We start from the raw sequence: 25,738 nt of genomic DNA, 5'->3' as shown, positions 1-25,738 counted from the left end.
TCTGTTCTGTGAAATGTGTTTCAGACTAGGAGTGGTTCAATTAAATAAGAAATCCACATTAAGTTTTATCCATTCCTAGAACTCAACCCCTAATGAATCTTGTTGAAAATTTTAAGATATTTAATTGTTTTTCCCCTCTGCCTTGCAGCCCGTCTCAAATTATATTTCATTTTTGCTGCTTCTGTATGTAATCATGGTCTGGCCAGCACTGGAAACAGAAGTAAAATACTAAGAATGATCTTATTTCATTAGCTTCAGTCCAGCAACTGAAGACCTGGAAAGCTCATGGGTAAAGTTGGTTCTCATGAGATTCCTAGCCAAGCTTCATAGAATAATATAATTCACAGAATCATAGAAGATTAGGATTGGAAGAGACCTCAGGAGGTCATCTATTCCAATCCACTCCTCAAAGCAGGATCCAAACCCACTAAATTATCCCAGCCAGGGCTTTGTCAAGCCGGACCTTAAAAACCTCTAAGGATGGAGATTCCACCATCTTCTAGGTAACCCAGTCCAGTGCTTCACCACCCTCCTAGTGAAATAGTGTTTCCTAATATCCAACCTAGACCTCCCTTACTGTAATCTCATGGGGGAGGTTTAATTAACTTGGACTTTCAGTCTTTTAGGGTTTGTCCATCACTACTGCAGACTGCAGTAAAGTCTGGTGACTGTTGTAGGGCCCACCAACTCCTGTTCATACCAATGGGAGTCTTTCCTTTGGTGTCAAAGGGAGCTAGATCAAGTCCAGGATATGAACATCAGTTCAGCAAGCTTTGCCTTTGTCCTGGCATGTAGCCTACACTGGCCTGTCATTAGTCATTTCTGCTAATTTGCACATGGCTCACTGGGTTGAATATAAAAGATCTCTTACAGCGTAATGACATTTTTATTCTTGCTTTGCGGATCACTGGATGGCATATGTTCGGCTTCTTGTGTGATTGTGCTAAACTGGCCACATTTCAAAGTTTGTCGTATAGAAAAAAACTCACTTGCATGACATTGCTGTGATGCAAATTCACTTAATATAGTGACATCATAGAAAGTGTGATATATTTGTGTAAGCATGATGCCACAGTACTTTGCAATGTTATGATGCTGCTTTAAAACCTCATTATGTTGTGATGCAATGTCACAATGTTGCAAACATTTTACCAGTTGGAAATCATTTTGGGGCTGAGGGGGTAAAATTCATCATATAAGCAATACTTGCAGGTTGGTAAAATATTGCAAAATTTGGTAAGGGTGCACAGCTTAAATTGTGATCTGTCTCATTGGAGCATCACAGCAAGTTGACTTAATCAAGCAGCATCAGAGTTGATGAATAATAGTTTGTACAAAAACATCACCTTTAAGTGAGGCAACCTGGAGTTATATTCTTGCTTTCCTCTGACACTACCCTTTTCTTTCCAGATTCTTACATTCGCGGTTGCTCTGTATGGGATTCCTTTGGTCGAGGACTCAGTCTGTCGAGGACCTCAGAGCTAAGAGTGGACAATAATGTTTTCTATAACATTTTTGGTCATGGGATTCTACTGGGTAAGTGAAGCAGAGGATTTTCAATCAACCTATGTGTGGCTCTTTATGCCAAGGATACTGTTAATCAAAACTTCCTTGGGTGGAAGGAGGTTCAATTCATGTTCCCTGGCACTAGTCTTGTGGAATTCAGTATATCATTTTCCAACTTCCTCATGCAGCTGCTGAGGACCTATTCCCTTGTAACCATGTACGCCTTGGGTCCATTTCTTATGAGCAGCATGGAGCTTGTTCAGTCCCATTGGTACTTCTCTCCCACCTCACCTCTTTTCTTTATAATCTAACAGTGGATAGAGATTCACCTGTCATAGAAAGAACTCTATGATGTAATATTTAAAGGCCTGGTTCACCAAAGCACATAAACACATACTTCCCGTTAGTGTTGATCAGGTGACATTGAAAACAATGGGATGATAGCACGTGCTTAAAGTCAAGCACAGGCCTAAGTACTTGACTGATTTGGAACTTGAGGCAACAAAAATATTGAAAATCAAAATCTCTCTCCGATCTACCATTAAAGCAAGCTGGAGACTGGTCTGCAGACTGTTCCACCAGCATCCCATACTGCCTGACTATCTAATGATATCATGTTAGTTTTCGCTGCTGCCAGTCATGGATGAGAAACAGCAATTTAAATTTAAACAAACAAAAGCCTTAGGCCCTGATCCTGAAATCCAGTGCACACATGCAGGCCTTCCTCTCGACTGGCGTCCCACTGAAATCACTTTGACTATAAACAGGTGCAGCGCTCAACCTGTCCAGGTCTTAATTTGGAAATCTGTTCCTCCCATCATTCATGCTGAGACATAAGTCTGACTTTCCAATCTCTGGGCTGAACTAAATGTGTCCTCAGAAATTTTGGTCTGAATACTCTGTATCCTCAAGACTTCTTTAATGGCTTCAATGTCAGTAGCTCCAGAGGGTCTGAAAGATGAATTTATATATCATTTTGTTACCTGTAAAGGCATATTTATTATAGCTGCCTGTTTGCTGCTCTAGAATTGGAATCGTTCAATGATTTCATTTAAACCCCTATTTTCTAGGGTTTGCAGGACAGTCATAAAAATTTGCTCTGGGCTTAAAGTTAATTGGCAAACAAGATCCCGGCCTGGAAGCCAAGACTTGTTATGTCTCCTTTCAAACCTGGATGACTCTCCAAAGCACTAGTGTACAATCCTACTTTTGCTCTCATAATGGCTGTGACTGAAATAAGTACAATCTGAAAAGGAAATATTTCTCAGTAGGATCTAGTTCCAAGGTAAATGAAATGGAGGTTGCAGGGTGTGTGAAAAAATAAAGCTCCAAACTCAATGCATTTTTTTCCCCCCGGAGATCAGCTTGAATTTAGGGTGGTTAATATGTGGGAGGGTACCTGTGTCTGGGGGAGAACTGCAGGGAGTGTTGGCGTATGTTATCCCTAGCAAGAACCATATTTCTTGTAAAGGAAGGGGGAGGTTGACTTGCATGTTCCCTGGATAGGGCTTGCCATTTTCCAAATAGATGATGGCTGGCATTTCCTTAGGATGGAGGTTAAAGTGCTTTTCTTTCCTTTCTGTGCCAATTCATGGTGCATGCTGTTTTTGGGACCCAACTGCAGCAGGCAGGGGGCATGTCTGCTGCTGTGAGTCATGGATCCATTGTTGTCTTCTGCCCATTGTCTAGTTCATGCCTCCCCCCCTAAAAATAAAACAACCCACCAAAAAACCCAACAACAACCAAAATAAAACAACAACAAGCAAAAACCCAAGGCACTTTGGCACATGATTGCATGATGTGTTTTTAATGTTTCTGTTTACATGGTTAAGGCATTGGCTGGGGACTCAGGAGATTTTGGGTTTAATTCCTGGCTCTGTCACAGAGTGCCTGTGTGAATTTAGGCAACTCACCTCATCTCTCTGTGCCTCTGTTCCCCATCTGTACAATGTGTATCGTAATATCTCTTCTTTCTACCTGTTGTCTGTCTTCTCTGTTTAGATCGTAAACTCTTTGGGGCAGAGACTGTCTTACTCTGGGTTTGTGTTTGTACAGTGCCTAGCACAAGAGGCTCTGATCTTGATTCCTCTTGGCACGACCAGAGTACAAATTAATAACAACAGTTTCCTCTTCACCCTGTGGAAATTATCTGATCTTTCAACTATGCACCATGGTAATAATCTTCACCCCTGATATTTAGACCCCTGACATGTTACATTGATCCTGCTCCACTCTCAGATTTCCTTCTATGCTGTAACATGGATTCCAGAGTGCTTTGCAAATAGTATATGTACAACACTGCAGAAATGCAGCCACCTCTGTAGTGAAAAGCTGCGGCCAACCAGCATACACTGCCTTGCACAACAGTATAGGTGGGGAATAAAACATACAGAATAATATGTGGTCTGCATGAGTGATGATTGTTGGAGCTGCATTTGATGAATTTGTGCCTCTGATTATATTTTAGGAGAGTCCTTGGAACAGGGGAATAGAGTCAGGCATAACACAGTGATTGGACTTTCTGGAACTGATGGACTTTCCAACATAGAAACATTATCACCAGCAGGGATCTACATCAGGGCTCCTGCTAACCAGATAGAGGTAAAGGTAAAAAACAACACTGTATCAAAGAACAACATCATGGTTTGAAATATAGTTCTCAGGGTGACCCAAACACAGGCTGTTCACTTACTGAGTGAGTTTTAATAAGTATGGTTACTGCAACAGGTTAGTAATACAAGTGCACAATGCTATATTCCCAAATAATTGTCTGTCTGTCTGTCTGTCTGTCTCTCTCTCTCTCTCTCTATATATATATAGATATAAATAAACACACACACTCTCTCTCACACACACACTCACACCTACACAGTGTCTTTCTCTCACATACATATGGTGTGAAATGTTTGCAACTAAACTCCAGTCCCTATGTAACTTCCAAGCTTTTTATGTTTCGTTACAAAGTCCAAAGTCATCTTGAGTTCATCAGAAGGTGCACAAAATTTTGCCAAAATACCTAGGCTCAGATCTGATCAATTCTGGTCCAGTTTTATTGTTTCCATCACACTTTAAAAAACTCCCAGTTTTTCATGATCTGGATGGCAAACCAAATACAATTCCTGAGTTTCAAGTGAATTCCACCTGGATTTGTTCCCAAAACTCAAGAAAAATTCTGGAACTGCCAATCCATAGAAACTGAAACCAATGAGGAACTACATATGAGGACATGATTTCCCCTTCTCTCTATGCTCCTCAAAGAGTTGTACCTAACTTTGAAAGTGAGAGACTGCCAACAGGTTTCCTGTGTTACTCTCATGACGAGTTTGCCTGAGAATAAAGAGAGAACTTCGATTTAATTCCCTGCAGGGCATATACCCAACTTTACAAGCCATTTTAGAGAACATAGTGGAGGCATCTATTATGTTAAAAAAAAAAAAAAAGTAGGCGGAGTAGCATGACTCTCAGGCCTCTAAACATAGAGAGATCTACAGAGTTGTACATTGGCATAGCCTAGAGCTGTCTGACTCAGTACCAATGGTTCAGCTGTTAAAGGCCTTGCTACATTTATCTGTCAATGTACTTGTAAAGGTAACTCAGTCAGTTTTCAATGAATTTGTTTAGCTCATGTGCAATAATCGAAATACAGAGATCTATTTCGAAGTTGAGGCCATGGACATGTAACCAGACACTGGGGTTAAACTCCTTTTCAAAAAACTACTGGGCCCTGTCCTCTGCAAGCCAGTGTGGGGGGAATAGCAGATGCTCGTTGCAATCTCCATTGTGATCTGCCATCTAAAGGGATGGATATATAAGTCATTGCAACAGCAGGATACTGAGAGCTAAAAGAAAACCAGGATTCTACCTCCCTTTATCTACATTATTAGTAGGGGTATTTATTATCATACAGTACCCAGAAGTGCTTGACAGAAAAAAGGAAAGACACGGTCACTGTAGGAAAGACCACAATATATTTGTAGGCTTTTGGGGTTAGGCACAGTATCCTATGATGTGCCTGTACGGTGCCTAATCTTGCTTGAGGCCTTTAGACTCTACCCTAATACAAAAAGTAGAAGTGCTGAACTGTAGGGCATGAAGGAAGGATTTTAGCCACTTTCTGTGCTCATGAAGTTAATCAGTTTAGGCATGAGGGTTCATAAAAACATAAGAATGACCATACTGGGTCTGATCAGTGGTCCTCCTAGCCCAGCATCTAGTCTTCCAACAGTGACCAGTGACAGATGCTTCAGAGGGAATACGCAGAATAGGGCAATTGAGTGATCCATCCCTTCTTATTCCAATTCCAGCTTTGGTCAGTTAGAGATTTAGGGACACCCAGAGCATGGAGTTGCATCTCTGACCATTTTGGCTAATAGCCATTGATGGACCTCTCCTCCATGAATTAATCTAATTCTTTTCTGAACTCTGTTATAATCTTGGTCTTCACAACAACCCCTGACAAAAGTTCCACAGGTTGTGTGAGAAACTATTTTGTTATGATTGTTTTAAACCTGCTGTCTATTAATTTCTTTAGGTGACTCCTAGTTCTTTTGTTATGAGAAGGAGTAAATAACACTTCCTTATTCACTTCCTTCTCACCAGTCATGATTTTATAGGCCTCTATCATAGCACCTCTTAGTCATCTCTGTCCTAAGCTGAATAGTCCTCGAGTTTTTAACCTCTCCTCTTATGGAAGCTATTCATACCCCTAATCATTTTTGTTGCCATTATCTTTTCCAATTCTAATATATATTTTTTGAGATGGGGTGACCAGAACTGCACGCAGTATTCAAGGTGGGTGTGCCATGGATTTAGATAGTGGCATTTATGATATTTTCTGTTTTACTGTCTATCCCTTTCCTAGTGGTTCCTAACAGGTTGTTAGCTTTTTGACTGCCTTTGCACATTGAGCATATATGTTTTCAGAGAACTATCCACAATGACTCCAAGATCTTTTTATTGAGTGGTGACAGTTAATTTAGTCCCCATCATTTTGTATGTATAGTTGGGATTATATTTTTCCAGTGTGCATTACTTTGTACTTACCTACACTGAATTTCATCTGCCATTTTATTGCCACATCACCCAGATTAATGAGATGCCTTTGTTACTCTTCACAGTCAGGTTTGGACTTAATTATCTTAAGTAATTTAGCTTCATCTGTAAAAATGCTCCCTCACAGTTTACCCTTTTATCCAGATTGCTTATGAATATGTTGAACAGTACAGGTCCCAGTGCAGATCCTTGGCAGACCCTGCTATTAACCTCTTTCCACTGTGAAAACTGACCATTTCTTCCTATCCTTTGTTTCCTATCTTTTAACCAGTTACTGATCCATGAGAATATCTTCCCTTTTATCCCATGTTTGCTCACATTGCTTAAGAGCTTTTTTGCTCCTTGTGTGGGACCTTGTCAAAAGTTTTCTGAAAGTTTAATTACACCGTGTCAACTGGATCAGTCTTGTCCACATGCTTGGTGGCCTCCTCAAAGAATTCTCATAGATTGGTGAATCATGATTTTTCTTTACAAAAGCCAACTCTTCCCCAACATATATTGTTCATCTGTGTGCCTGATAATTTGTTCTCTACTATAGTTTCAACAAATTTGCCTGGTTCTGAAGTTAGGCTTACCAGCCTGCAATTGCCAGGATTGCCTCTGGAGCCTTTTAAAAATCAGCATTACACTAGCTGTCCTCAAATCATCTGATACAGAGGCTGATTTAAGTGGTAGTTTATATACCACATTTAGTAGTTCTGCAGTTTCATATATGAGTTCCTTTATATCTTTTGGGTGGGTATCATCTGGTTCTGGTGATTAATTACTGTTTAATTTATCAGTTTGTTCGAAAACCTCCTGTATGGACACCTCAGTATGAGACAGTTCCTCCAATATGTACCTAAAAATAGTGGCCCAGTTGTGGGAAACTCCCTCTCATCCTCTGGAGTGAAGACCAAAGCACAGAATTAATTTAGCTTCTCTGCAATGGCCTTGTCTTCCTTTAACATTTTGGTCATCCAGTGGACCTACTGATTGTTTGGTAGGCTTCCTGCTTCTGATGTACTTAATTTTTTGATGTCGTTGCTGTTGGTTTTTTCGTCTTTTACTAGTTGCTCTTCAAATTATTTTTTGGCCTGCCTAATTTTACTTTTACACTTAATAGAATCATAGAAAATTAGGGTTGGAGGAGACCTCAGGAGGTCATCTAGTCCAACCCCCTGCTCAAAACAGGACCAACACCAAATAAATCATCCCAGCCAGGGCTTTGTCAAGCCGGGCCTTAAAAACCGCTAAGGATGGAGATTCTGCCACCTCCCTAGGTAACCCATTCAAGTGCTTCACCGCTCTTCTAGTGAAATAGTTTTTCATAATAGCCAACCTAGACTTCCCCCACTGCAACTTGAGACCATTGCTTCTTGTTCTGTCATCTACCACCATTGAAAACAGCCTTGCTCCATCCTCTTTGGAACCCCCCTTCAGGTAGTTGAAGGCTGCTATCAAATCCCCCCTCACTCTTCTCTCTGCAGACTAAATAAGTCCAGTTGCCTCATCCTCTTCTCATAAGTCGCTTGACATTCATTATGTTCCTTTCTATTTTCCTCAATATAGTTTCCATGCAGTTTGCAGGCATTTCAATTTTGTGACTGTTTCTTTTAATTTCTGTTTAATTAGCTTCATCATTTTTGTGTAATCCCCCTTGATGAAGTTAAATGTTACTGTGGTAGGTTTCTTCAGTATTCCCCCGCCCCCAAAGCATGTTAAAATTAATTACATTATGGTCACTATTACTAAGCTGTTCAGCTATATTCACCTCTTGGACCAGATCATATATGCTTCTCTTAGGAATACATCAGGAATTGCCTCTCCCCTTGTGGGTTCCAGGACTAGCTGCTCCAAGGACCAGTCATTAATGGTGTCTAGAAATTTTATCTCTGAATCTGGTCACGAGGTGACATGTACCCAGTCAATGTGGGGATGAAATCCTCCATTATTGTTGGGTTTTCTATTTTCATTGCCAGATATTTAAAGTTATGTAGGCATTACTCTGCTCAGCCTTGCAATGCCTAATTGACTTAGGAGCCTAAGTCATTTTTGAAAATGAAACTTAGGCACTGTATTCACTACCTTCTACTGTGACCTCTGGCTAGGTATTTCTCACTCTCTATCTGTTTAACTCATGCCTGCTGTGAAGACCTCACAGTCTATAAGAATGTGTAATGGCTGCCATTTTGGCTGACACACTGTAGGCCTCCTGAGCTAAGAGAGTGAAGTGCTTGAGCTAAAGGGACCACGGTTCTATAGGTGGGGGCTGTGACAGATTCACATCTTGTGTGGATTGGCACAGAGAGGGATGTGTAATATACACTCACCGAATACAGTGCCTAAAAGGGTGGTGCCCTGATTTAGCTTGGGGTTTCTAAACACCGTCATTATCCATAATAAAAATTATGTTTTCACATGGAGAAGAGCATAGATTGCACAAAGCAGAGATGTGGTCCCATTTATTCAGGCATCCTAGAAGGATGTGCCTTCCTATAAGCCTGCTGCTGTAGGATAGGGTCTCTTTTTATCCCAGCTGTACGGTGATCCACAGCCAGTGAGCAAACATTTTGTTACAGTATATGCAACTTCCTCAGCAGTGTGTGCTTCCAGTGGCTCACCTTTGCAGTTGACCCACCTGCAGTGTCCTGTATGCTGTCCAGCCATTTCAGTTGTGAAATTACTTTTCTTACAGTCATGCTATAATCATCATTGCTTCAGACAGGGCAGGCATGGAGCCATGTCCATGAAAGGAAATGCCAAGTGGACATGATGGTGATCTTCCTCTTCTGTCTCAGGGCAAGAGTGTACGTGGCCCTGTGCCTGTGTGTGTTAGGGATGAGAATTTCCAACCCCTTTACACCCCTCTACAGGAGCCAGAGACAATCCTGGGGAAAACCTAAGCACCAGGACTGGGAGTGTCACTGCCCATTCCCCTTACACTGGCAAGCAGAGCTGGCTTAGCACAGGGATAGCATCTGCAACAGTGCCCCCTCACACTCCTGGACACACAATACCACTTTGTGCTGCCAAAGGGGCACAGTTGTGAAGGGAATTTCTTTACAAGCAAACTAACTGCTGTTGCCTCCTGAAGGACTTAAAAAGTCAAAATTTTGTCTACAAACAATTCTGCTTCCCCACATCATGCATTTTCTGGTTTTTCCCATCCCACTTTTATTATTCTTGAACATGGTCTAATCTCAGTTACTCCAGATTTGCCACAACCAGTGTAGTCACATCGTTTCAGTTACCCCGGTGAAGCTGAGAAAAGAATCTGGACCAGGTCCTGTTACAGCAATTCATAAATTCCTGCACCCCTCGCCTCATTTGAAGTCCTAATCCTGTTGTCTGTGACTGGAAATGGTTGTGATGTTACAAACGAGGATTAAGATTTCAATGAGGATGAAGCTTTGAAAACAAAGATTTTAGTTCTAAGTGGATACCTCTGGTAATTAAAAAGGGAACTAGCAAGACCCATATATGCCTGTCCTCACCTTAACTGCTTAGGGTATGGCTACACTTACAGCTGTACAGCGCTGGGAGATACAGCTGTCTTCGTACTGCTGTGTAGGGAAAGCACTGCAGTGTGGCCACACTGACAGCTACTAGTGCTGCAGTGTGGCCACATTTGCAGCATTTGCAGCGCTTTTGGGAGTGGTGCATTATAAGCAGCTATCCCAGCGTTCAAGTGGCTGCAACGTGCTTTTCAAAAGAGGTGGGTGGGGTGGAGCGTGACAGGGAGGTGGGGGAGACAGAGAGAGTGGATTTTTGGAGCTGACACTGTGGCTATGGCTACACTTGAAATTTCAAAGCGCTGCCATGGCAGGGCTGCGGGAGCAGCTTTCTGAAGTGTGAGTGTAGTCGGAGCGCCAGTGCTGGGAGAGAGCTCTCCCAGCGCTGCACGTAAACCACATCCTCTACGGGTGTAGCTTGCAGCGCTGGGAGCCGCGCTCCCAGCGCTGCGGCACTGATTACACTGAGGCTTTACAGCGCTGTATCTTGCAGCGCTCAGGGGGGTGTTTTTTCACCGCGAAAGTTGCAGTGCTGTAAAGTGCCAGTGTAGCCATGGCCTCAGTCAGCTCCCTGCCTTGCACGTTTTAAGGACTGGAAGATACACAGCACCAACCTTCAATCATTTTAAAAGTTTCGACCCCTTCCCCCACCCCTCTTTTATTCACTAAATGCAAATAGCCTTCAGATCAGATAAGCAGCTGCTCCAAAACGGACTCCCCCCTCCCCCCTGCCATGTTGCTTCTCTCCTCAAGCAAACTGTGAACATTCCAAAGGAAACCCCCTGCCTGCCTCTGCTCGAGCAAACGAGCTGTGTTTGTTTTTTAGATAAGCAGCTCCGGGAGCCCGGAGTTCACAACAAAACAGCAGAGTGGCTGAACTGGCATTCTGGGATACCTCCGAATACCTCAGAGGCCAATTACAGTGTTTTTGGTGGCCACACTTGCGGAGCAGCGCTGCATCACCAGTGCTGCCATCTTTATACCCCAGGCAGAACAGGAGTACAGCCAGCGCTGCAGCCAGGGAGATGCAGCGCTGTATGTGCCTTGCAAGTATGGACGGTGAATAAGTTGCAGCGCTGTAAACCCACCACCAGTGCTGCAACTCTCCAGTGTAGCCAAGCCCTTAGCTTGTGTTCTGTCCTTGGCCCCCTCCCTTCATTTGCTTTATTATCTATTTAGATTGTGAACTCTTTGGAGCACGGTCTCCCTTGCTATGCACATGCACAGCATCTGTCACAACAGGTCCATGATCCCAACTGGAGCCTTTGGCTGCTACTGCAGTACAGATAAATAAATAATAAATATTTTAAATATCCCAAGTGCAGCTTCAATCACTCTCCCTTGGGACACTGTTCAGTCTATTGCCACTCACCGTCAAGGAGTAACTCTTGATGCTTAGCCTAACTTTTCCTATTACTCCCTTAGAAGCCATGCAAAATTTCTTCTCCTCCACAAGGGCATCTACACCTTTCAAATGTGGTAGACTCTTATATCCATGTCCGTTTCCCAGACCTTTAGTCACTCCTTATCCAAGCTGCACTTTATCTGTTTTGATCTTCTGTAAGTCAGTTTCTTCAGCCAATGATGTTTCTCCTCATGCGCATTCAGACAACACCTCTTTGAGTGAGTAAGGATTCATACAGAGCCAGCTATTAAAGAATTCCTCATTTACCCCAAGGTAATTCCAATGTCTTCAGTATACCTACTTCTATATTACATCTAGATAAGGAGAACTGGGCCTGTACTTCTCTGTGGTTTTAGTGCATTGACAATCCTGGAGACTGATGATCTCTCTTTATCCTCAGAACAGACACCTCTTCAGTGCGCATCATCTCCAACATGGAGAGGGTGCATTTGGCATGAGAAAGCAACTTATTCTCCATGCTTATTCAGTCCTTAGCCTCTTGCTGCTCCTTAGTACAGGGATACTAATTAATGCTTAGAGCTATCTTTTTGTGTTTGCGGGCTCCAGTCCACCAGAAAATGTATGGAGATCAACAATTGCACCTAGGTCACCAAACAGCTGTCCTGGTAGTAATTTGAGTTCTCTGTTGTTGATGAAAAGTTCCCTAACTCCTTACCAATATCATCTGAACTAGCCAACTCTCAGATTATCAGACATTGGGGAGAGGACACATCCTCTACATCTGAGCATTGCCCACCATGGCTTCCCTACCATGAAGCTTTCTGAAACCTACTGCAATGTGAGTGCTCACTGAATAGACCCACTGGGACAACTTGTTGCATTCTGATGGGCTTTGACATTGGGTAATAGTGCTGGAAATGCCTTCAGTGTTGTATTTTATTGGTGGGGAGGAGAGGAAGCAAAGCTTTAAAGGACCATCACTGTTCATCCTAAGGTATTCATGAAACAGTTATGTTATCAGTTAAAAGGCACTTAAAACGTTGACTGGGTTTTATTCCAATGACTTCAGATTCACACCTTCAGGTATCTTGCCTACACAGGCAATTAATTTCTCTCTGAAATTTTGATTGCATGGATGTTTGTAATACACTGACTTTACAAAAATTTGATTTCCACACAAAATTCCCTTCCTGCTTAAAACCGCTGCCTTCAAGCCACTGGCTGTCTGAATAAATGTACAGTTTTCCCTTGTGAATTTTCTATGGAATGCACAATTGCAACTGCAAGTAAAAGATCCTGGAATACTGTAATTTGACTGCAGAAGCATTTTTTTAAGGGAAAGGGATCTGTATTGGGTAGCATGTTCTAAATTGTTGCAGCTCTGCAAGATGGGAGATGAGGCAATGCTTTGGACATTGATATCCTTTTGTTTTTTGAAAGATGTCAGAGATCACTACTGCAGGGAACTAACAGGGTCAGGAGACTGGCAATGGAATAAGGAGCCTTTCACCTCTGGGTCACTGGTGTGGCTTTGATTAGGGTCATTACTCATTACCATTTAAAAGCTCACCAGTGACTTTTGCAAAGAGAGTTGGAGGTCCTAGTGGAAAAATGTCCACATAAAAACACCACAACGATTGACACCATCTAATGACAACTAATTTTGGCCACTGCCAACACAGGGCAGATTTGAATTCTGATTGGGGTAAACTCCTATCCCCTTTGAAGTCAATTGCAAAACTCCCATTGACTTCACTGGGACAGGATTTCACTGCTGGTGTTGAAAAGTTCCTTATCTCATTGCTTATATCCCTGCATAATCTACTCCCTGCTCACTTAATTCACAAACTCATAACTTTAAGGTCAGAAGGGACCGTTATGATATCTAGTCTGACTTCCTACATAACACAGACCAAAGAACCTCAGCCAACAATTTCTACATCAAGCCCAGATTTTCTGTTTTGAGCTGTAGCATATCTTTTAGAAAGATACCCAGTGTTGATTTAAAGACTTTGTGTGGTGGAGAATCCACCATGTCTTTAACTCACTTCCTCCAACAGTTAATATCCCTCATCTGATGAAGTGGGTATTCACTCACAAAAGCTTATGCTCCAATACATCTGTTAGTCTATAAGATGCCAAAGGACTCGTCGTTTTTTACAGATCCCCACTAACACAGCTACTCCTCTATTTTTAAAAAACTGCCCTTTATGTCTAGTTTGAATGTGTTTAGATTCAGCTTCCAACCATTGATATATCACTCGTCCGTTAAACTTTCACTCTGCATGTTCTGTTCAATTTCTCAACTCTAGCATTGCATTAGTTCTAGTTTGTTTGTTTGTTTTTTTGCATATTGAGAGAGAGAAATTGGTAGAACAAGATTTAAACAGCCCACTTATGTACAAAATAATGTTCAATGAACAAGAAATTTTAGCCAACCTGGAGTTTTGCATACCTGTTGTAGAAATTACAGATCAGAATGGAAATCAAGTGGTGCTATGTGATATGCCGGCTTGTCTGCCAAATACTATTGCATGGCTTGAGGGTGGCCCTGGGTGAGAAAGAAAGCAGGAGTGAGGATGCTGTAGTCCATACTTGGCAGAATTTGCACTGACTTCAATAATAATAAATTAATAATAATAAATAAATACTTAGCTCTTCTATAGCACTTAGAAGAACTATGTGAGTTAAGGGTGTAGGAGTAGAGGGCTTGGCCCAAAATGAATTTAAAAACAAAGATTTTAATTGCCAGGAATCTTTTCTAACTGTAATGCATGCTTGTCTGCAGGCGAATACAGTGTGTGCTGCTGGTTACGGCTATTTCTTTCATCTCTCGCCTGAGGGGCCATCACAAACTCCTCTTCTCACCTTCAGTAAGAACACAGCTCATTCCTGCACAAGGTATTTGGGGATTCCCTTTGGTTAAAGATTTTTTTCTATAGCATGAACTGCTTAAGGATTTTTTCCCCATAACATGGACTATAATTGCAATAGATAATTAGGCTCTGTCCCTTTAAATATAGCTTCAGAGCTTTGTTTTCGTTTAAAATTTAAAATCTTCTCTCATCTATAATAGCATTTCTCCACAGCAGAATGAAGTCATCTGATAATGATTCAGTTTGTTTTATTTCTCATGGATTATCTGTAAATAGTTTAAATTTCAAGTTTCAATTAGATACATCCTTTTTCACTTCTAGTCATCCTAAACTATTGCGTAGTCTTCATGTGTAGTGTTAACAGATGATGCATTTCACCCTAGACTTGCTGCATTTCAGTAGCAGATGAAGTGATCCCTGTAGATTTAAGGTCTTGAATTAGCAACGTACTTAATCACCTGCTTAACTTCAAGCCTGTGAGTAATCCCATCCTTATTCAGCAAAACACTTAAACAGGTGCTTATGTGCTTAACTTTAAGGACATGCTTATATTTAAGCATGTGATTAAGTGCTTTATTGAATAGAACTGGGATTATTCACATGCTTAAAACTAAGCATGTGATTAAATTCTTTGCTGAATTGGAGTGAAGAGATCCCATAGGGCATTACCGGTAGATATGCTATCTACATATATGATATTGCAATATAATTATTATTTCTGTAGTACCAAACATTGGGGGTTCTAGAAGGCCTTTAAAGAGTTTTCCCTTAATTGTCTTAAAGAAACTATAATCAGAAGCCTAACCTAAAACTCACTGTACAAACACCCCTGGATTTTCAGGAAGTTTGAATCATGATCTAAATAGAAACCTTCCAACTGGTCAAACCAAAATTGTCACATGCAGAAACACCCAAACTTTGGCACTGTTGGAATCAAAACTTACCCTTATATTGTTGGATTCCAAATTGGAAGGGACTCTCTGTTTGGATCCAATTAGTTCAGAGGCAGCAAAGTTGGCCAAAGTTTGATGGAAGGATGGTAAGAGTTCATAGCTATCTTATTTCAGCCTGAGCAATATCTCTCTTGTGGCGAATTCTGAAGGCACTTGCAAGAAAAATGGCATGGGTTTTAGAGAACTACTTCTGGACAAGGATTGTTATATATATTTGAGTACAAAACCTCTTTATTTCTGAATAAATGTGCCTATGCAGAGAACTGGTGCAGGCTTAGGCATTAAGATACCATAAGTATCACAGAAAAACCTACACATACATAAATATACAGAAAGAAAGTTGAGCATTCTCTTCCTTCGTTTTTCTTCTTAAACAGGTATGGTCTCCTGGTGTATCCAAAATACCAGCCCAAATGTGAAGATGGCCTGGGCCCAGTTCTGTTCCAGAGCTTCACAGCCTGGAGAAATCAAGGCGGGGCTCAGGTATAATTTGTTTTAATTGTATTTTGGTAGTTCAGGACACTTCAGTATAATTCTAAAAGGTGCAGCTCCTCTGTACCCACTTTGGTCATTTGGTACCGCAGCAGGGATCACTGTGATCATCCAGTTCAGTGGTTTTCAACCTTTTTTCATTTGTGGACCCCTAAAAATTCCGAGTGGAGGAGTGGACTCCCTTGGAAATCTTAGACATAGTCTGCGGACCCCTAGGGGTCTGTGGACCATAGGTTGAAAACCACTGATCTAGACTGACTTCCAGAGTAGGCCAGATTTAACCCAGTAATTCCTGCATCTTCCCCAATATCTTGGGGTGGAACTAGATCAGACTTTTTGGAAGGACAGTCAAACTCATTTTAAAGATTCTAAATGATGGAGAATCCACCACCATGCTTTGGTTAATTCTTTCAATGGTTAATTACCCTCTTTGTGAAAAAATGTGCATTTATGTCTAGTCTGAATTTGTCTAGCTTCATTTGCCAGCCATTGAATCTAGGTATGCCTTTGTCTTCTAGACTAAAGAGCCCTATAGTATCTAATACCTTCTTCCCATGTAGGTACTTGCAAGCTGTGATCAAGTCATCTCTTAATTTTCTCTTTCATAAACTAAACGGATTGAGTTCTTAAAGTCTTTGTAAGACATGTTTCTAGTCTCAAATCCTTTCTGTGGCTCTTCTTTGTACACTGTTGAATTTTTCAACATCCTGTAATGGAATTTGCTGGTTCTGGAAAAGCTTATTTGTATGAAACAACATAAAGTTGACCAGTGTTTTCCAGTTTTGGTCACCTTTTATCTGTCATGCTGACTCTGATAGCCAGACTGCCAAACCAACCAATTTATTATTCTTTGTACCTTAATGCCCCATCATACCATAATAATGAGATTTATTCTGTGTTTCCTGAATGTGTTACCCACCAACAGCTATCTTCCCATAATCACGTGGTTGTAAACAATACCTTGATTATGTTCAAGGAATGCCACTTTATAATACATCCTTTTTTTCCTTTGTCGTCTTTAGCTATTGCTCTCTCCAATAATTACAAAAACAGTATTTACAGCATTTTAAACCCTGGATATTGCTGACTATTTAGTCTCATTTTTTCCAGTGCAGTTTTTGTATCAACATGGAAATAACTTGTAAGAGTTCAAAGCTATTTTTCTGAATCTTCGCAATCAGGAGTAAAGAATTAAGGGTGAGATTTTCAAAGAAAAATTAGATGCTCGACTTCTATTTATGCTTTTGACAGTCTCCCTCTTCTTCTACACAATGGTGAAAGGCTAATAGTGAACCACAGAACTTTTCTGAATTTATTATTATTTTAAATAGATTTTTAGCAGCCGCAACCTGGAACTCCGAAATTTCCAGATCTATGCTTGCAAAGATTTTGGAATAGACATCGTAGAAAGCCTTGGAAACACCACTGTTGCTAATAGTTTATTACTTGGACACTTTGGTCAAAAGGTAAGAACTCCAATAGCTGTTTTCCTTCTGCTTTTTCAGCCCAAGCTATTTTAAAAAGGTCCTCCTTACAGACTAGTATCAGACCCAATAGAAGGAGATACAAAAGCCAACTTCTCCAGAAGAGATTTAGCTATTTTCTCAGTGCCAGCTTCACTTAAGCTCTGAGCTTTGAGAAACCTCCATATCTTGAATACTAAGGGCCTACGTTTCTTCCATTCCACCTGAAAAACAGCACTCCAGCAGCACAATGCCTGTAACATCATGCAAGAGCACTGATTCGGTATTGAATGAGAGGGAAGTGTGCCAGCAACATTACCCTTCCAAGTCAGTGGCTTCATAATATTAGCTGCCTCTATTTTAGGAGGGTAGTAGAGGGAAGTATAATAAGTTTATAAACACTGGATATAATGTCGCTTTTCACATGCCAGGTTCTACAGGTTATACTGTATCTCCAAGTACAACGCTCTGTCCAGGCACAAAAGGTAAAACTGAGCCAGAGACAGAATTTCCATTCTGTGGGCAAGTCCAGTTTTTTTTAAAGTCCAATTTGGAGTGAAAAGCTGAAATTCTCCACAGAAAAAAAATTCAGAAGAGAGTTGATTTGAGACCGTCGAAACATTCCATTTGATATAATATTAAATATTATATTGAAATTAATATTATAACAGAGTGTAACAGACTAAATAGAAGAAATTGAAATGACACTTTTGAAAAGAAACATTTAACAGTATCAAAAATGACAGATTTTGACACCGCTGAAGTGAAATATTTTGATTTTTTCCATTTTTTTTTTGTTAAAAATTGACATATTCCCATGAAACATTTAGATTTGAACTAAAAGTAGTTGTTGATGGAAAATTCTTCTGTTGATAATATTTTGACCAGCTCTAACCATCATTAGTTTTAACTTTTTACAAAAATGCCCAGCCAGCGTATAACCAGGTGTCACTGAAAAATTTAGTCTAGTGGCCTGAGCACAAGTCTGGGAGTCGGGTACACAATTCCAATCTTTTGGGAAATATTTTTAACCTTTCTGTCGATTTCTCACTCTGTAAAACCTTCAAATCAAATGTTTCGATGGTGTCAAATCAACACTCTTCTGAATTTTTTTCTGTGGAAAATTTCAGCTTTTCAACTCCAATTCTGAGAATTACGTCTTCTTTGAACATGAGAAATACGATCAAGTGCTAACTGTTATTATTTATGACAGTAAGTTGAATTCATGATGGTAAATTGAATCTTCACTATGTGCTTGTGCAGCATCTTGCACAATAAGGTTCCCGTCCTGACTGAGTCTTCTGGGTGATACTGGAATGCAAACCGTTTAATTAATAATAGAATCTTAGCAACAGCTGCCCACAGCTTTCTTTTTCATATCTTTCTGCTCTGGTTTCTAGCGCAGCTTACTGAATTGCTTGGGGTACATTGCCAATCTGATTGGCTGATGGATATATTTTTTTAAAAGGTTAATTTATAAGCCTGGGGAGGACAGTACTTTAATGTAATGGATTGATCCATAAGGAGTACAGAGCTCAAATAAAGCTACGGCCCCAAACAACTAATCTTCCAGTGTTCTAGCTGCACAGTGAATTGCTCTTAGACTTGAAGGGATGGCTCTCTTTTTTTGTGTTGTTACGGGATCCAGGGGAGAACTCCAGTGCTTTACTTGTTAAGAGATGTTGAAGCGCTCAGCTGTGCGTTGTTCCTCACTGCCCCCCAAGGGTGTGATTATCTTTAATTATCTCATGATAAGAGTCGCCTTGTCATAATTTACATCTTAATTTATGTAATTCTCCCTTTAATAATGATGTCTCTTTAACATCAATTAAAACTTTGTGACATGAATTGAACAGGAACATTGGCTATTCTGCTCTGCCAGCTGTTTTGTTTTTTAAAAGATGCCTTGCAAGCAGATTGTTGTTTTCTGAAATGTTAGGAAAATTGAAATTGAGTCCTGTCATAAACATACACAGCTAAAAGTTCAGAGTGGGGAGGGAACCCTGACAGGTCCTCAGTCCTTTTGTGCTGTAGTATCTAGGCCGGGGCAAAAGCTGACGGACATCAATAAAAAGGCTCCTGTTTACTTCAGTGGGCTTTGGATCAGGGCCTTTACTTCTTTCAGTGAATAAACCAGATGCATCTGCATTGCGTGTAAAAGAAAGCGTTAACTTCTGATAAAGACAGATTGTCCAAGGCAGGTGATGCACATTTGGGGAGGAGAAAAGAGTGAAACAGTCTTCTAAAAATATTTGAAGGGTGAAAACATTAAGAAAGGAAACAGCTTGTGCAATGTGAAGCAAAGGGATATAATTAGGGTTGATGGGATGGACATGAATAAATCAAAAAAGTAGGTAGGAAAAAAACTTTCTAAGAGCAAAATCTGTCTGGTCTGTGTAACCCCATGGTGAGGCATTAGCTCTGTACTGACTTGGAACCAAGTTCTTCACCTAGAGAATCTCCAACTTCCTTCCTTGGGGAGGGCTCCAGGGGAATGGCAGAGCACCTATCTCTTAAAGAGACAATGCCATCTTTAATGGTATTAAACCAGCTAATTAAAAAAATCCTGTTGCTGATAGAGTACCTTTAAATTGCATTTTTGATTCATGTGTTTAAAGTTCCTTGATACAATATTTGTGAAGGGTTTTGGTTTTGCTTTCTTCTGTTGAGGGTCTTTCCAAGGTAGTGAGTGGGCCCCAGACGAACATCAATGGGGTCATGCCAGCTCCTTTTCCACTCTCCTCACCGTCTCTGTGCATACGATTGCTCCCAGCAGCAGCACATGGATTAGCAGATGGGACCAGCCACCCCCATGTCTTCTGGTGCTATGTCGTGGAAGGGCTACTGTCATCTTGTTCCTGTCCATTTTCTCTTTCTGGTTGTGTTTTTTGCCTCTTTGCCTATGTTTTTTTTTTTTTGTTTGTTTTTTTCACCCTCATCTCTTCTTCTTTCTCCATATTTATTTGCTGTCTGCGTGCTCTCAAGTTTTGTTGTGAATGTTTTGTACAGCCTGGAACAGATCCTCAGATGGTGTAAATTGGTCCCAGCTTTGTGGACTTCAAAGGAGCTATGTCAATTTGCAGCAGCTGAGGATCTGAACCCTGAGCTTGTTTCACTCGGGAAACTCAAATGCTGATGTGTTCAGCTGTGCTCTTTACTTTCATCTTGCAGGACAGTAGCTGTATGTCATCAGGGCTGAAAACTCCCCAAAGGCATGAACTGTTGGTTTCCAATACATCTTTCATGAACTTTGATATTAGCACTTGCACTGCAATCAGCACCTGTTCTGGCTGTTACCAAGGCCAGGGTAAGTTACATTTACACTGACACTCTGACATAGCAGAGTCTGAAAAATCCTTGAATTCTGTAGAGTTTGGTGTTACCTTTGTGATTTTATTTCCTCACCAAGAGGCATCTCTAGAGTTTGCTAGCTGTATCCTGGAGGAAGGATGATCCACTGACTAGGGCACTACCTTGTGACTTGGGAGACCTGGGTTTAATTCCTTGCCTTTCCACAGACTTCCTGTATGACTTTAGACAAGTTACCTAGTCTCTTTGTACCTCAGTTTCCCCTCCTCCCCACCGTGTTGAAGTGGTGTTGTGAGGATAAACCCATTAAAAATATTGAGGTGCTCAAATGCTGTGGGAAGGAGGGTCATAGGAAAACTTTATGTAGTTGTCCTGCAAATCAACACGTCTGCTAAGCTGGGTCAGCTCTGGGCCATAATTTTAAGTGGGAGCATTAATTTGTAACTCCACCCCTTGGACAGATAGGTGTTCATTAGGGTGTTTTTGAAAGTAGTCCTCAGTGTTCTGATATCACTGGTGTGCTGAAACATGGGAGTCTCCTTACAATCTTTTTTCTGCTTTGCTAGCCCCTTACTGCAATTTTCTCGCTCATGTCTGGGGCTATGGGTGTAGATGCTGCACATGGATCTTTACCTGGAAGAGCCAGGCTGTTAAACTGACAGCCATGAATGCTGCATAGATTTGAGATGAAGGTGGTTTTTTTTTCCCCCAACCATGATTTAATTTTCCAGTTTCTCTGAGTTTGGGACAAGTATTCAGAAGCCCCATTGGGACGCAGAGGTAGGGATTAACACATTCATTTGTTAATATTCCTTTTTCAGGGGGTAATACTTCAACATAGTGGTATATTCTGTAATCACTACAACACATCTTCATAGAATTCCAATGAGGTTGTACCTCAGGCCACCCTAAATCTTAAGTGACTTTTCCTGAGATAATGTATGGAAACAAAGAATTCATCTGAGTTTTCAAGAGCTACCCAAAGGCTCTTTGAAGAAAGTTCCAACTGCAATTACCTGTTAAATGTGTGTGTATGTGTAATTATAAACTATATTAAAAACATACACTTTCCTGCAAAAATGGTGAAAAATACTTCAGTAGCAGAGATCAAATGGCACCAGGAAGGCAAAATCTGCCCCCAAAGTGACTTCAGCTGTGCAATAGGAAGGTCCTATATTAACAAACAGTGACTAGTGAACAAAAGTGCTATATTTGGTTTGCTTTGGGCCCTGGGCCAGGTGCAGGGGGAGTTATGAGCCTATTTGATTATTTTAGTTTGCGGCCAACCTACTGTTACTGCTGCATCTGAAGCCAGTGCTCGAACCAAAAGACCTGTCAGAGGTGGGATACTGGACTAGGTGGCTTTTGGGTCTATGCAGTAAGGCCATTCCGATGACCATGCTTCCCATCTGGTTGTGACTCTTCTGTTTAAAATATTTCATTATCTAGTCAGTAAGTAGAACCAATAACATGTGACGTATGTGGCCAACCACACAACAGACCCAGGGTGTGGAGGTCTGCAGGTTCCCCTTTCTGTCCCAAGCAGCCATTTCTCTGACAGGAAGCTGAGTTGAGATTAACCCATTGTTCACCGAGGGGAAGAAGAAAGGTAGGTAGTGCCCCTGCACCCAGTCAGACAAAGGTGTGACCTTGCATTTCTGAATGGTTGCTTGTTTCCCCAGGCGGATTTACAGTGAAAGCTGAACGGTTGGCATTCCTGAATTCACCCAACCAGGCGTCATTCCCGTTTCCCCATTCGGCCATCCTTGAAGATCTGGATGGCTCCCTCACAGAACAGGAAGGAAGTCATCTTCTTGCTTCTCTGGACACACTTGGAGCTTCCTGCGTGGCCAGTGCTAACTTCAGTCATGCTGCTAGGGGGAGTGTTTGTGGAAGGGACGTGATTTTTCACCGTATGTCTATTGGTTTGTAAGTAGCAATTACATCTTTGCAAGATCAGGTCTGGCCTGGGCTTTTATGTTCCATATTGGGAAGAGGTATCAGGTCTGGGCACAGTTGTGGAGCTAAGGAAGGCTAAGATTAATCCCAGCTCTACAACGGCCTCTCTCTGTGGTCCTAGGAAAATCACTTACCCTTATTATCTTGGTTTCTATATCTGTAAAATCTGAGCTTGTCCAAGGGGAAGGTTGGACCTTAAAAACCTGATTCTTGTTTATTCTCCAGTCCCTTCAAATAACTCTGTCAGTGCAAAGGAGCCTTAAAGTAGATGTAGTTGTAATTTATGCCAATTGTACAACCCTTCGCACTGTCAAAGTGGTGTAAACGTGCCTTAGTGTAAATAAAAATCAGTCCTCTGTGTATCTCAAGATGTACCTGAAACTGAGTTAACCAAAACTAGCGGACACCTTTGGACTAAATGACTTGGCCAAGGTCACAGAGTTTATGGCAGAATTGGGAGTTGAACCCAGATTTCTAGTCCCTACCAGATATTTTTAGACAAGTAAGAGGGCATCACAGGTAATGGAGAATTAAAGAAAAAAGTTTGAATTACATTAGATTCAAAACAAGGAGAATGTTCTTACAATTTTTTCCCCAAGTGTGGATTGTTCTGAAGGTAATGGCTGGTTACACTTATCTCTGGCAAACTCACTTCAGTTCATTCATTTTCCATGTTAATTTAATGAACTTTCAGCTTCATCTAATACTATTAATATTGGAACCAACATTTCATGGCTGGGATGATTTAGCTGGGGTTGGTCCTGCTTTGAGCAGGGTATTGGACTGGACGACCTCCTGAGGTCTCTTCCAACCCTAATCTTCTATGATTCTAAAGTTCAGTTTCCTACCAGATCTCCTGTGTGTCAGACTCTTCATACAAAGCTCAGGTAGAGGCAAATTTCTCACTTCAGCTTTAATGGACATATAGCTCCAATGTGCTATTCCGCTTCACCCCTTGTTGCTACTACTGCCTATGTGAGCTGGACTGGTTACTGCATTTGAGTTGCTGGCAGCTAAAGGAGAAATGTTGCGTAGCCAAATGTTACCACTACTGCTCGTAGAGGGAGGATACATTAGAATTGCTCTCTCTTAAGAAAAGTGTTTTAACACATGGAAAAAAAAACCCACTCCAGCTTTTTGATTCCCCCTCCCCAAGCTCCCCATCATTTCATTTTCTGTTTAGTGTACAAATCTGTACCATTTTCCATTTTTGCTGTTTCAAGTTTGTTGCACACTGGCAGCAGTGCTGAAGAGCGCTGTCAGATGGATGTAAATAATTCAGAGTCTTCGTATTATTAGAAGAAGGAAAACCATTTCCAAATAGAAAAAAAAAAGTTGCTGTATAATTGCAGAACTGGGGGACATTTTCTGTAGCCTTCACCTACATAGAAACTTTCCATGCAAATACTATTTCTACTCACTTTCACTAAACCAAAAGTCTGTAATCAGCGGGATTATGGAGTTGTGTGGTTTAGTGGATCACGCACTACCCAGGAGTAAGGAGACCTGTGTCTTATTCCTGGCTCTGCCATATGGCCATGGCAGGGCCGCCCAGAGGATTCAGGGAGCCTGGGGCAGGGCCAGGTCTTCATCGGCAATTCAGCAGCGGGTTCCTCTTGGAGGGAAGGTTCCACCGCCGAATTGCTGCCGAAGAATGAAGCAGTGGCGGTAGAGCAGCCTAAGTGCCGCCAATCGTGGCTTTTTTTTTTTCCTCCACTTGCAGCGCTTGTACTCACCGGGCTGTGCTCCAAGGTTTCGGCAGCACTTCAGTGGCGGGTCCTTCACTTGCTCCATGTCTTGTGCTGCGCTGAAGGACCCACAACCAAAGACCCGGAGTGAGTGAAGGGTCCGCCACAGAAGTGCCGCTGAAAACCCGGAGTGGCTCGCGGGGCCTGGGGCAAATTGCCCCACTTGCCCCTCCTCTGGGTAGCTCTGGGCCTTGGGCAAGTTACTTCCCTTCCCACTCTTTGGGAGAAGTAACTTGTGTTGTCTGTTAAGATTGTCTTGTCTGTTTAGATTGCAAGCTCTTGGGAGGCAGAGACTTTTACTTATTCTATGTACATACAGCCCCTAGCTCAGTGATGCCCCAGTCTTGATTGGGGCCTCTGGGCACCCCCAGAATATAAATGATGATAATACATAAAAAGTGGCAGTGCACTTCTCTAACAAATATTCAGATCCCTCTTGTTCCTTCCAGTTCACAGTGCCAGTGGGTCTTGTGGGGTGAGCAGAACTAACAACTAATTAGAACTTTAGATCCAGCATTTATGAACTTGGGGAAAGTTTGAATCTGGCATTCAGCAATGCCCTTCATTGCAGGTGGATGGCTTAATAGTTTTAGGCAAGTTGCAGCAAGGGCCTTTGGCTCTTTCCTTTCCTTTCAGGCTAACCTCCCTCTTCTTTCCATTCTTTCCAAGAGCAGGGAGTCAGCTGATGCCAAAGATACTTGGCAGCACTACTTCCCAAGGCCAGCTGCTAGCCTGTCCTCCAGTGGAATGTTTTCTGAACTGAGTAACCCTCCTCCATGGAGATCAAGAGCATCTTCTCTATGCTATTTCCAGATCTCACTCTCCTGAGTGTGCACTACCAGCCAAATCACCATCATGTTAAGTTGAAAGAACATCCGCTTGCAGCACGGAACATCAGCCCACATAATGTACATTCAAATAGAGTATAGGTCTATCATAACCTAGTCCCAGATTTGGACCTTAGCGTCCAAAATATGGGGGTTAGCATGAAAACCTCCAAGCTTAGTTACCAGCTTGGACCTGGTAAAGCTGCCACCACCCAAAAAATTAGAGTGTTTTGGGGCATTCTGGTCCCCCCAAACCTTCCCTGGGGACCCCAAGACCCAAATCCCTTGAGTCTCACAACAAAGGGAAATAAACCTTTTCCCTTCCCCCCTCCAGGTGTTCCTGGAGAGATGCACAGAAGCAAGCTCCGTGAATCTAAACAGAGGGATTCCACCCTCCCCATTTCCAGCCTTGGAAAACAGAAGTACTGAGAGCTAATCTCTCTTCCCCCCTCACCCAGAGGGAATGCAAAGTCAGGCTAGTAAATCTAACACACACAGATTTCCCCCTGACTTCTTCCTCCCACCAATTCCCTGGTGAGCACAGACTCAATTCCCTGGAGTTCCCCACTAAAGAAAAACTCCAACAGGTCTTAAAAAGAAAGCTTTATAAGAAGAAAGAAAAATACATAAAAATGGTCTCTCTGTATTAAAGTGACAAATACAGGGTCAATTGCTTAAAAGAAATATGAATAA

The 25,738-nt window shown here is 41.6% G+C and overlaps 1 protein-coding gene across 5 annotated transcripts in view; it reads left to right on the top strand.

The window, feature by feature from the left end:
- PKHD1 (PKHD1 ciliary IPT domain containing fibrocystin/polyductin) overlaps positions 1-25,738 on the top strand; it is a 382,755-nt gene that overhangs the window by 186,761 nt on the left and 170,256 nt on the right. For all 5 annotated transcript variants that reach the window (XM_050948683.1, XM_050948684.1, XM_050948682.1 and 2 more), the window contains 7 exons: positions 1,411-1,536; positions 3,974-4,107; positions 14,207-14,319; positions 15,625-15,730; positions 17,071-17,205; positions 20,374-20,509; positions 22,194-22,440. In XM_050948683.1, the coding sequence (XP_050804640.1) occupies positions 1,411-1,536; positions 3,974-4,107; positions 14,207-14,319; positions 15,625-15,730; positions 17,071-17,205; positions 20,374-20,509; positions 22,194-22,440 (997 nt within the window). The remainder of the gene's footprint in view (positions 1-1,410; positions 1,537-3,973; positions 4,108-14,206; positions 14,320-15,624; positions 15,731-17,070; positions 17,206-20,373; positions 20,510-22,193; positions 22,441-25,738) is intronic.

This window comes from Gopherus flavomarginatus, chromosome 4 (genome assembly GCF_025201925.1).
Source record: "Gopherus flavomarginatus isolate rGopFla2 chromosome 4, rGopFla2.mat.asm, whole genome shotgun sequence".
NCBI lineage: Eukaryota > Metazoa > Chordata > Testudines > Testudinidae > Gopherus > Gopherus flavomarginatus.
The sequence above is the reverse complement of the archived record's forward strand: the minus strand, read 5'-3'. Positions and strand labels throughout refer to the sequence as shown.